Below are 13,386 nucleotides of genomic sequence, written 5' to 3'. Positions count from 1 at the left end.
TTAAACTATTTGCTTTAGAAATCTTTTTTTTTTTGCATGTTTATTAGGTGCTACTAGTTACAAATCAAAAAGGGAAATAGAAAATGCACACAGAAGTCACACTTGGGTCTTAGGATAATGAATACACATCCTCACATGTTTAACACACTTGTAATGTGACACTGAGAATTGTGACATCTAAAAATGAAAACCATGATCAGAAATTAAATATGCATCTTTACTGCTTAAATTATTGGCCCACATAAAATAAAAATAATATTTCCATTATTTAATATTCAAACGTTATTACAGTTACTGCTTTCAAAATAAAATACATATTTAATACATATTTATAATAAATAAGTATTATATTATTTTTATTAGCATCTCATTTCACAAATAGCGTGCACTGTGGTGGTGGAGATAGGGTCCGGTTCGTCCAGATCTTTATATGGGTTCACCCGGTTACATCTTACATAAGATCATTGTTAGATCATATTTGGCCTCATTTCTGCTACTGCAGTTGCACTATAAAAAATAATAACAGCCGTGAGATTTGTGAGATTCCTTTGTGAAAAGTTCAAATCTACCAACACTAGCTGCTGGGCACTTTGGTCTTAGAGCAGACGTAATAGCAATGAAGGTGATCCTTGAAATATCATAATATCATATCATAATGTGAATTCCTGAGTTCATCCTGATTCACTGATTCTTATGAAAATCTAAAAAAGCCCAAATGGAAATGTGTAACCACAAAAACAGCACTTATGGGGCTTTTTCAGCTCACTTTGACCAAAGCACCTATTGAAATCAGGTCTTTTCTGGGCTGCCAAAAGAATGTGGTAGTGCCATTTCCAAGAATTTGTTTGTAAAAAGTAACTACTAAAGAGACCACTTTTCAAAATCCAATTCATTCTTGATGTATACAATTTAAATAAGTCCCGCCCTAAATTTTTCCCCTAATTGAATAACCTGTTTCACTCTGAAATAAGTAAAGAAAAATGGGATGTGAACGTTATGTTGACTTTACCCACTACTACCAAAACACACACTCACACACACTTTTCTTAAAACCCGGGACACACTAAGACATGGCATTCAATCAAATGTTAATGTCAAAACATCAAATGTTTTAAACTATATTTTAAGCCATCTTGTCATTTCTAAGTTCAGAGAGAGATTGTTACAGTGATTATACTGCCAAACCTGAGCTCCCAGTCCAAAATTACAAACAAAAAGATGGGAGGACAGAAAGAGAGAAATTGCAAGCACAGAGAGTAGAATGTTTGCTCTGTGCTCAGATATTATGGGATAGGGTTATGGTTAACTGTGTGTGTAATTTGTTCTATGTTAAAAATAATTCTCCTATCCCAGCTTAATATGCAAAGATAACTATAAGTAAGCCATTTCAAGGTCCAATTCCCCTGAAAAGTGTAAACACTGTGGCTCTGTGGTGGTATCAAAACATTGCTCTGTTTGAGCATCCCAACCAGCCTCATTGGCAGAAGGGGATTTTAACTTTCCCACTGTTCGGCAACTTTATTAGGAAATTCGAAATAGTACATTGTTTTAAATACAATATAAGAACAATAGTCTGACATAGTGTTGTGACGATACCAAAATTTCAGTAGTTGATACCGATGCCAGTGAAATTTCATGGTTGTCGATATGGAGTTTTATAAACAAGGTTCGGGAGGAGCAAGGTGATTTAATTTGACCAATCACATCACTAGAGTAAGTGTACATAAACAGCCGCTTACTGTACCCTACATTCGGCCCTGGCCATTGCACATAGACCCATGCAAGTTAGTCGGATCATCAGCTGCAACTTCACTGCAAAGCATTCGCCTTCATCAGAACAAATCTTCCATCCAAACAATCTCGTTATTCAACAGAAGATGCCACAGCAGCTCATTTGTTTTTTGCAGTACTGACTGCTACCACGTTAAGTGTTGTCATTTTACTCTGTTTTTTCTTTCTATGCTCCATTCGCTGAAGCAGTTTATAGCATGAAGCTGCTTCCTCAAACTGGCTGCTTCAACTCTGTATACATGTCAAACAGCTCTCTACGACTGCTCATATGTTCTTATCTTTCCACTTGGAGCTGTCCATCGCGTAAGCCTGCCTCCATGAATGGGCACTGCTCTGGTGTGAGAAATATGCCTCAGATGAAACAATGTGACCTTTTTATGCAGATGCTTGCTTATCTGCTTTGTATGTTTTCAGCACTGTCTTGAGCACAAAATTTATTGATAAGAATGTACTTCAGTAAGCGAGAAACTCCCATTACACTGCAAACAGCTAACATGCTGTCCAAGTGTTGCAACTGTGGTGTCTTTTGGGCTGTGCGATCAAACCTCCCACTACACCGCAAACAGTGCAATGCACTGTACAAATGCTGTAACTGTGCCGTATTTAGTGCCATACAACAAATTCGCACTACACGTGCCGCAACTTTTCACGTGGCACAACCATGGTACATCTTGCAGACCATGTCTCTCAGCCTCCGTAACCCACATTATGCCACTCATACCAAATGAACCATGACCCACATAGCAACTGACAGCAATCAGGCTGTTTCAGGTCTTCCCTAAACAGTTCGCCATAAGTCTGCATCACTGCTTCAATCAATTTAATTTGAAAATAGCCTACCATACACTCTCACCTCCGTGCTCAACCCATTCGTACCACAGAGTGAGTTCTTGCTTGTTCACAGCATAAACTTTTCACATGAAAACATGGAGTCTTCCTGTTAACCCTTTGGGGTCGACAGACGCTGCGGCGCGTCCTACTGGATGCTTTTGTCATTACAGCGGAAACAACATATAATTCTCCATCATTTTGGGGCATACAGATAAGTGTAAGAGTGTATTTGTGTACACTCACAATAACAACAAAACCTTGTGCTTTTGTAAAATAAATTTAAAAAAAAGAGTGAGCTTTCAGCAGTCTCTGTGTTCACGAGCATATATCTGAAACACGTCACAAAAATGAACTGAAACTCTGCGAATACTTATCACACAAACACGAAACAAATGTCTCAAGAAAGCTTAAAATGTCTACTTTTAAATAAAAACATTCTAATTTAAAACATATTCTCCTGCAATGTAATCTGTATGAAACAATGTGATGTACAATTTCTCCTGGCTCAGCTAATTATCCCTAATGTGATCGCACCCACGGTCAGAGGGCGCTATTTATACGCTAATGTGCTGAGTCGATCAATGGAAATGGTAAAAGCCCCCGACTGTAAAAATATAGTCCATTCACTTTTCAGAAACCATGTTAAAATTAACTTCATTGCCTCTCTCCAAGCATTGGGATCCTTCTGAATGGAATGCAGAGTTGCATGTGCTACACACAGGCAGAAACAGCAAAAGGATTGGCAAACTTTCCCACATTTTACTTTAACATTGTGTAACCCTGCATCCACATGTGTGGATGTCGTATTTTAGCTTCTCTATACACAACTTAAAATTTGTAATTAATTTAAGCTGACTGAATACTGTTCACAACAATCTAGACTGTCATTTAAGGGTTAAAATTCTGGGGCACAGAGTCAAATGACACAACTACATGATGTTGATTTCTGTGAGGCACTTCTACAGGTGTAGATCCAACAAAACTGCCTCTGGTATGTGTAATGTTTAATGTGTTCATATATTTCATGTCTTTTATTTTGAAAATGTTAGTTCCTGTATCCCTAGTCATGTGATTTCCTGTTTCCCTCCATGTTCATGTATCTTGTTTTCATTGGTTTATTGTCTTGTTACTCAATATCAGTTCTAGTTTGTCATTGGTTTTAGTTTATTAGTCTTGTTATCTTGTTTATTGTTCTGTCTGTTCATTGGTTGTCTTGTAATCCATGTCTGTGTATTTAAGCCCTCATGTTTTCCATTGTCTCTTGTCATGAATTGAATGTACGTTGTTGTTTTGTTCTAGTCAAGTCAAGTCAAGTCAAGTCAAGTCAAGTTCATGTTTAGTTCTCTTTTATTGTTAGGGTTTTTGGAATTCAAGTTTTGTTTAATAAACTGCACTTGGGTTTGTCACTCCATCGTCAAAGTCTTCATCATTGTCTATGCCAGCATCATTACAGTATGAAACCTCTAAGTCTTTTCATTGAAATCTGTTTGGGTGTAAAGAGTATAGCTAGTTTTGTTTGATGAGCCTCTTTAAAAATGCATTGATTTTTCATGTGTCATTGCTCTGATAAGTATGATGTCCACATTTTGATTTTGCAGCATTATTTTATTTTTTATCACTGTACAATATGGTTCTATTCATTAACATTAGTTAATGCATTCCTATATTTACTGTGACTTTATAATGAATATTTTAACATGGTTGGCAGTGATTGCAGGAATTAGTTATGCTAATTTCTGTTGTATTGTCTGAAATGTTTCAAAAACATGAATAACCAGCTCTCCTGGAAACATAAAGAATCTGACTTTCTTTAGTTTGGTATTATTTAACATTTCACAACTTCTACTCCATTTCACAAATGTATGTCCACATATGTGGACATACATTTTTAGGAAAACGGTTTTCTTTTTTTTTTTTTGCTTATTTATGAGGTTATTCAAAAAGGGACATGGAAAATGCACAGAGCAGTCATGCTCGGGTCTCAGTTGCTTATACTTAGTTCTTCTGCTGTTCAGGAATAACAGTATCTATGCAACTTCCTCATTATTAATTCCCTGTGACAACTGTCTTTAAATTGGAGTAACTGACATCTAAATGTGTTAATTTATTTATCTAAATGGAGTCAGAAACTACTTTTTTTAGCTTAGTGTGAATAAATGGTCTTATTAAACTGGGGAGGGAGTTTTGAGTTCTCAAATTTGCAGCATGTTTTCATAGTACATCAAACTACATAAGAAAAATAGTTTTCTTTTAATAATTTGATTAATACATTGAAAGGGTACAATAGCGTAAAAAAGTCAAACATGAGTGGGTAAAGCTGGACGTCAGCTGTTCTGTGTTCAGGTTTACCCTACAACCCAATTATGACCTCTGTCCGACAGCTAATGTGTCCAATTAGAGTAATGCGCAGGCAAACTGTCAGTAACCTTACGACTCAGTACACTTGACATTGTGTTTATTAACGCATATGGGGAGTGCTTCATACACAACCTATTTGAAACCTCTCTACAATAACGCCAATATTCTAATATCGGCTATGGTGTTTGAGCCCTGCCTGTTTTGTTGATCGCCACCTGTTGATCGCTATAAAAACAGGTGCAATTTCCTCATCTTCTGAATTTCTTCCTTCAAGACAGCGATCATCTCTTGTCTCGATGTCCTCTACCATTCGTGGTCGATACACACGAGTCAGCGGACGGAATCTTCACGGCAGCGAAAATACTTTTTGCTCTCCTGCAGTGCTCCGGTGAACATCTCTCTGACTCACCACTTGACGCTTTGCTGGTGAACGGACCTCAGCATTCTGATTTTCCGCAGCGTGTAGAGTATCCTTTTAAAAAGTAATTGTATTTGTGTGATATAAATATAAATGATATAAATATATATATTTATGTCATATCTAAAAGAGTCACTTACATGTTCACGTCTTTTTCAGGATATCGTTCCATAAGTGTTCCTTGTGCGAAAGACACATCCCGCCATCAGAAAATCATGAGAGCTGCGTTTTCTGTCTGGGCTGTGCCCACGCAGAGTCAGCTCTCATGGAGACAGACTGTCCTCACTGTGAGGTCATGAGTCTCAAGTCGCTTCCTCACCAATCGCCCTCGTTTTGAGGAATGATTCAGCCTCTCGTGCCCTCCCACCCGCATCTCCTGTAACATCTGAGGGTTCACACGAATGCAATAAAGAATACAGCATTTGTTGCAAATGCAGGAGATGCTCATACATTCTCAATAAAGAGCCCTTTTCCAATTCAAAGCACACACATTATGCGAAACTGCTTCCCTATGGTGAGCGACACATTATATCATATGGTGAGCAAAACAAATTGCCCTCTTTCCCATTACGCGGACGCGTGGCAAGCCCTAACAGGCATTTCAGAATGGGTGAAAATTATGATTGAACATGGTTATACGATCCAATTTGCATGCTGACCACCCTGTTTTAACGGTGTTCTGTCTTCCACGCAGGGTTCGAATTATGATTTCATCTTTGTGGGGGTCTCTTAAAAAAAAAAAAAGTAGCCTATAAGCAGGCGTGGTGTGTGTGATAAATAATTGCTTAACACTGCACTTGATTCTTTTGATTTCAATGTTTATTAATACAGGAGTAGAGAAACGAGTAGACTGTCCTCTGATGATGTTTTTTGTTTTTTTGAAATAAACCCGAATTTTGCCAAAGTTGTACCTGATGTTGGTAGCAGTCTTTTTATTTTTGGTGGCATGGTTGCTGGTTCTGAACTTTACACTATTTCTAAAATATTCTAACTGATCCCCCAGCGTGAGTTATTCTAGGTGACCGTTATTTAGAACCTGTCACTTTAATGTTTCCATGGTGACGCATCATTGCTTGTCACGTTACACAGCGCAACCACAACACAGCGCTCATTTTTCCTTTTTTATACAAAATATTCACAAATGTATTAGCTATAACATGAAACACTGATATTCCGATTGTCAAATATGTGCAAGTGGATGTGTTTTGTTGTTTAAACGCCTTTATAACGATCGCGTTAAGTTAGTTGAGCTGTATGTGCGATGGGCAGCGCCATGTTATTTTACAACACATCAATTCCTCAACTTCTCACGAAATACATGAAAGTAAGTGGCGGTGAACTGGGAGAAGAATAGAGTAAAATGTAAAGCTACTTACACAATGTGTATCTGATATGAAAACGTGTCTTATTGTAACGTAACGTTAATGGAAAGGATTATTATTGCCGCTTCCCTAGACATCAGTGTGTATTTTACAAACTCAAAATATTTTTTGCTAGTACTTATGTGTATTTAAATGTCTGAAACCTAAAATAAACATTATGTGGTTGAAAACACAGAACAGTTGATCTGTCTATGGTTGTGATACATGACAGCAGCACGGAGCGCGTCTGTCTCTGGCTCAGCGCCAGCCAAAGCGTAAGCACGTTTGAATTTAGCAGTTGATCACGTGATGCACTGACCGTTCTAATCACACCGGTGTTGATCGATCATACGTGCAAAAGGGTTAACATAAACATTGAAGGAATATATTGAAGGAAAAAATGCTTTATTTGTAATTTAAAATAATGGTGCTGATGATTTTTAGAGACCCCCACAGGTGTATGATTTTACTGCTTTCATGGGAGCTCATCCTCTCTCTATGGGAGCTCAGCTCCCACTGGCTCCCACGTAATTCGAACCATGCTTCCACGGTTTTATCCGAAGACGCGCCATTGTTACGAGACGAAATACACATCGTATATTCTCATCAAAATCTCATCGTAAAAAACGCGATAGAGATTTTGCCAAATTGTCAACCACAAAAGGAGTTTTACAGCCGTTATTTTCTTGTCCAAAAGAAAGATGGCAGACTTCGGCCTATCCTAGATCTGTGACATTTAAATGCACACTAAAAAAACGCCCATTCAAAATGCTTACTCAGAAACGGATTTTATTGCGTGTACGCCCACACGATTGGTTTGCATTGATAGATCTGAAGAATGCGTACATTCATATCCAAATTTTACGACATCACAGGATGTTTTTTAAATTTGCGTTCAAGGGAACAGTGTATCAATTCTAAGTCCTGCCCTTCAGACTGTCTCTTTCTCCTTGCACATTCACAACATGCATCAATGTGTTCTCGCCCCTCTGAGACCGAGCGCCGTACACATATTGAACTACCTCGATGATTGGCTGTTACTGGCACAATCAGATCTTGGGCTTCAATGTAAACTGGGCAAAGAGCACGCTCTCTCCCAGCTAAAAAAATCTCCTTTTTGGGAGTCCGCCTTGACTCCACGAGTGGACACGTGCACCTCACAAGCGTGTACGTTCAGGCCATTCAACAGTGTCTGTCTCAGTTCAAACTGGGGAGAACACTTCCTTTGAAGCTGTTTCAGAAAGCATTGGGATTTATGGTGGCAGCATCAGCTGTCATCCCATTAGGTCTCTTACACATGAGACCTCTGCAGTGCTGGCTGAAGCACCGCGTACCACAACATGCTTGGCGCCAAGGGCGCATGCGCATCACTATATCCCACAGCTGTATAGCTGCTTTAGACAGCTCCTGTGTTCTACCAGCGAGGTGTCATGCTGAGACTAGTTGTCAAGTGGAAAGTGGTGATTACAGCAGCTTCCAAAACAGGTTGGGGGGAGGTGTGTGATGGACGCCCGACTTTCGGCACCTGGACAGGTGCAAGGATGGCGTGGCATATCAACCGCCTTGAGCTATCAGCTGTAATTCTAGCCTTAAAGGCTTTTCAGTCAGAAATAATGAACTGCCATGTCCTGGTTTGCTAAGGCAACATGACAGTTGTGGCATATATAAACCACAAAGGTGGAATTCCTTCACCGTGACTGTTGAGTGATGAATCATGCTCCTATGGAGCGAGCGTCATATGTCCCAGGGTGCCTGAAATACGGTGCGGACCTACTGTAATGCCAAGGTGTGATACCAGGTGAATGGAGACTTCATCCTCAAACTATACTGAGGATTTGGGAACTATTCAGCAAAGCAGAAATCGATCTATTTGCCTCAGTGTAGAATACCCACTGTTCCCTTTGGTATTCGAAGTCCCAGGACTGACTAAACAATTAATATCTGGAGTTTGGCCCTGGTCTTTCAAGAGCCACTGTCAAACCCAGGAAAGGATATGTACCCAAGGTCTAACCACACCCTTCAAAGCACCGGTGGTTCACCTTCAGGCCTTCTTCCCTCCTCCATTTAATTCAGATGAGGAACAATCATTGCATTTGTTATGACCTGTGCAGGCGCTACACGCATACGCCAGTTCAGACTGTCTGATCAGCTCATATGCTATGGAGGACACACAAAAGGAATATCCGTCTCCAAGTAAAGACTTTCTCACTGGATTGTCGATGCAATTAACCTGGCTTATGAGTTGCAGGGTCAGACTGTGCACCTGTTTTTATAGCGGTCAGTTTCATGCCAAAATAGGCAGGGCTCAAACACCATATTCAATATTACAATATTGGCGTTATTGTAGAGAGGTTTCAAATAGGTTGTTTATGAAGGCACTCCCTTATGCATTAATAAACACAATCTCTCGTTCCCTTCATCTCAGGTAACTGAGATTACGTACGTAACCAAGACGTTCTCTGTCGTTATGGAAACTAGCAGATATGTGATATCTGTTGCATGCTTGTGGTATACTAGTACCTCAGATGCAATTAATTATTTCCAGCACAAAAACTATTAGTTCACACCTCCACTCATGCCACACACACAGACATGTTCTCAGTTGTTTCTTACTGTCTTTTCTCTAATTCACTAATTCACACCAAAGATTTCTGTAACTAATGTTTATTTTCAATGTGTCATAAAAAAATAAATCTTTCCACTTTATCAATCACTCCATCAATCACCAGTAACTTTAGCACTTTCATCAGTTTCCTTAATGAAAGTCAGAATTTACTAGAATGGGTTACATAACTATAATTAAATATAACATTATTTTAAAGAAGCCTATTCCATGTCTAAGGGGGAATAAAACCAATAGCACAGATCTGAGATCGTTATCAAACTAAAGACTAAAGTTTTAGCTGCCAGTGTTGAATAATATGTAGTAGTCATGAATAGAGACAATAAAACAATATCACAAGTCATTAGATGTTTGTGGATGCTTATTCATAGGAAAGAAAAATCACAAATCTCTTTAATATCTGAACTGTTTCTGAAAGATCTTCTGAAGAAAAATGGAGAGCAAATGGAGATTTTTGCTTAAGTATCATGCTTCTCTGAATTTGCTCTTGGGAATAAGTCCCTGTAATTTCACGTGTTTCCTCAAGAGTTTCAGAAGAGATCATAAAATGCACAAAACACCAATGTTTGCAATCAAAAGTCAGATTTCAAGATTTTAACAAACATTTCTCATCAAATTCTTCCAAGAACAAACTATCTGAGCTATCTGTATTTTATTTATTTTTTAAGTTTTTTTGCTTTTATTCTGCTAATTTGTACCAGTATAAAAGCTTTCATTTAAGATATATATACAGTATATAGGTATATATAGGAGAGTATATATATATATATATATATATATATATATATATATATATATATATATATACATCTATATATGTACATACATATATACATATATATATATATATATTAATTCCAATTACTTTAATTTTATTTCTGAGGAAGTTCAGTATAAACATCTAAGAAACATAACTAAGAACTCCATAAAGCTATGAAAGAGCAGCCACTGTGCAATAAAAATGTCCTCTGAGTAGTGTCCTGTGATTTCAACAAGATGTCCGTACCTGTATTTCATGCCAGTGAGTTTTCCGGTGGACTCCTTTAGAGAAACATGGTGTCTGTGCGAGAAAGAACCCAGACTACGGGCGATCAGCGCCACTGTTCGGAACCGAGCCCGTGCAGCGCTGGCCGTGCTTGGACTTGACGTGTTCTGTTTGTTTGGTTCACTGTTGCGTGGAGCCTTCAGCCCGTGATCCGTACATGCAAAGGACACCTGCATGGCTATCAACTGTAAAAGATCCGGCTCGGATCAGCAGGGGATATAACACGGCTTGTCCTAGAAGTTCTTAAGAACAAGTGTGCAGTTCTGAAGAGCAGAAATCAAATCCCAAAGGTGGAAGATTTAGATTCACCTTCAAGTGAGATTCAAGAGTGGAGTTCATAAATCAAAGCTCAATCTTTCCTGCCTCATGCAGCTCTGAATCTCGTCTCTGCCGTTTAACTATAATGAGCTCTTCACCCTGTGAGATACCGTTTTGCCCTTCACTCCTATCTTCCTTTTTGTCACTCTTTCCCCTCCAGTGATCTTAGCTAAACTTCCCTGGGCAGAGAGGAGCGATGAAGGGCATAGGGGGGATTCTTTCGTTTTCTTCAGGTTCCGCTTCACGGTGAGACTAAAAGTCAGCATGCAGCGCAGGAGGACTGTGGGAAAACACACAGCAGGCAGCAAACCGGATGATTGATAGACCCCTGAAACCCCAGGATAGAGCAGGACCCAAAATCCGGTCCACCCCGTGAGTTACTGAGCTGTAAGGTCACCACGCAGCGTCCCGCATCTAAATGTCCTCTTACCAGGCGAATGCGATTCTGCTGATGCTGAAAACAATCAATTTGAAGAGGAAATATGTTAACGAAAGCAGACAGGCGGAGGAGAGGACAGAGATGGAGAGGAAGAGAGAGGATGCAGCATGATCACTGCTCCTGAAGTGGAGAAAAAGCAAAGAGAGATGAAGAGAGTGAGTGTGAAAGAAGAGGCATGAAAGTGTAGTGTGGAGAATTATGTTCAATCAAATATGTTAAGGAGGGAGGAGAGTGAGAGAGAGGCAGAGGAAAAGAGAAAGAGAGAGAGAGACTGGGGGAGAATGAGAGAAACTGCATGTGGACTGAAATAACTGCAGTCTCTCACAGTGCACAGCGAGAGTGAAGACAATCCATTTGGATGGGACTCTGTGTGTGTTTGTGTGTGTGTGTGTGTGTGTGTGTGTGTGTGATATGCATGGACAAATCTTATAATGTGGATGTCACTGTGCCACAGTCCTAAAACTGAACAGTGTATGATGCAACAGTTAATCATTGACATTAACAAAGAGTTTGGTTTTAACGTCTGAGGGAGAAATGTTGAGGTTGCATGCTTGTTGCTATCCAATTAATGTTATTGACCTCATAAATATGTAAATAAGTAAGATAACCTGTGTGAAAAGTGCAGTGTGAAATCTTGAAATCTGACTACCCAAGATTAGTTACTAGCACAGGTTAAAGTATTAATGGTGAAAAATATACCTAGATTAATGATTTGAAGTGCGAAAAGCCAATCTGTGCATTTGAGTGGGTGTGTCTGTGTATGTATATGTAAAAGTTAGGTGGGTTTTAATATATACAGTACTGTGCAAATATTTTAGGCAGTTAAGATGTTTCACAAAAACGTTTGTCTGAGGGTTATTTATATCTTCAGCTTTAGTGTGTCAATAGGAAATAAAAACATTTGACTCATCACAACATTCCTGTTGTAAATAGAATAGAAGAACAGGGAGCCCTGCAACAGACTCTATGGCCCCCACAGAGCTCCCCAATAATGAACATTGAGTCAGTCTGGGATTACAAGAAGAGACAGAAGCAATTGAGACAGCCTAAATAGATAGAAGAACCATGGCAAATTCTCCAAGAAGCTTGGAACATCCTATCTGGCAACAACCAAAACTGTGTTATGTCTATGTTTATAGTATCTATGTACACCTAAGCACTTTATTAGGAACACCTGTACCTACCTATTTATTTATGTGATTATCTAATCAGCAAATCCTATGGCAGCAGTGCAATGCATAAAATTATGCAGATACGAGTCAGGAGCTTCAGTTAATGTTCACACCAACCATCAGAATGGGGCTAAAATGTGATCTCAGTTTTTTGTGTGTGTGCCTACCCAGGACTCCCTTCATCTGACAGTCTTAACTGAGTGTAAGTATGTCATTAAAGTAAACTTAATCTGATGCTGTCACACTTTGGCGTCCCGGATGGAAAACTATTCTGGCATCCCGAGACCAAGATCTCTCTAAATGTCCCCCTGATAATGAGACTCAGTCAGAGATCACCCACTTTTTTAAGCTCACATCCAAATAAAGAGCTTGTACAGGAAATTAGTTTAGTCAAACATGGTTTTGAAAGAGCTCTCTGAGGACCCTTGCTGCCTCATTTAAAGCATCTTGGTTTATCTGATACATTAGTGTTAGCTAGGAAGTTTCTCCTGTCAAAGAAAAGCCTAGAAAGTGACTGATTTAGAACTAAATATGAAAATCTTGTGTGGGCAGCACGATAAAGGTATGTTCACAATGACAATAATCTTTTCGCTGGACATTGCCAAGTGGCTGTTTTTTTGTTTAGTGGGCACTCTTACTGCTGGTTGCCCTAAATGTATTGGTGCGCTGTACAAATGGCAATGGCTTTAAAAAATCTGATCACAAATGGGGTGTGTAGTCATTAATAATTAGAACAAATAAATTTTCTTTCTGCTAAAAATTAATATTCAAGAGAGGAATGAGTCTGTATATGAATAGCAGCAGTGCATTATGCATCATGTCACAAACAAGATGAACAATTATCAATGCATAAATCAAACTCACTTTCTGACATGGTTTCCTGTAAGTGTGCAGAGACAAATTATATAGAGCAGGGAGTTTAAATCTATCAAAAGAACTGGCCATGGAAATTAGTTAAACAGAACACCAAATTAATTGTTTTGGAAAACGTCTAGGTTACTAGTATAACCCCCGTTCTGATGGAGGGAAC

At 39.0% G+C, this 13,386-nt stretch overlaps 1 protein-coding gene across 1 annotated transcript in view; it reads right to left on the bottom strand.

The window, feature by feature from the left end:
* The window catches only part of LOC127649255 (voltage-gated potassium channel subunit beta-1-like), a 69,558-nt gene extending 58,774 nt beyond the window's left edge, over window positions 1-10,784 (bottom strand). The window contains exon 1 of the mRNA XM_052134275.1: window positions 10,389-10,784. Coding sequence (XP_051990235.1) covers window positions 10,389-10,603 — 215 coding nt within the window. The 5' untranslated portion in view covers window positions 10,604-10,784. The remainder of the gene's footprint in view (window positions 1-10,388) is intronic.
* Window positions 10,785-13,386: the final 2,602 nt, after the last annotated feature.

The sequence above is a fragment of the Xyrauchen texanus genome, chromosome 9 (assembly GCF_025860055.1).
Source record: "Xyrauchen texanus isolate HMW12.3.18 chromosome 9, RBS_HiC_50CHRs, whole genome shotgun sequence".
Classification (NCBI taxonomy): Eukaryota; Metazoa; Chordata; class Actinopteri; order Cypriniformes; family Catostomidae; genus Xyrauchen; species Xyrauchen texanus.
This window is presented reverse-complemented; position numbering and strand designations above follow the sequence as displayed.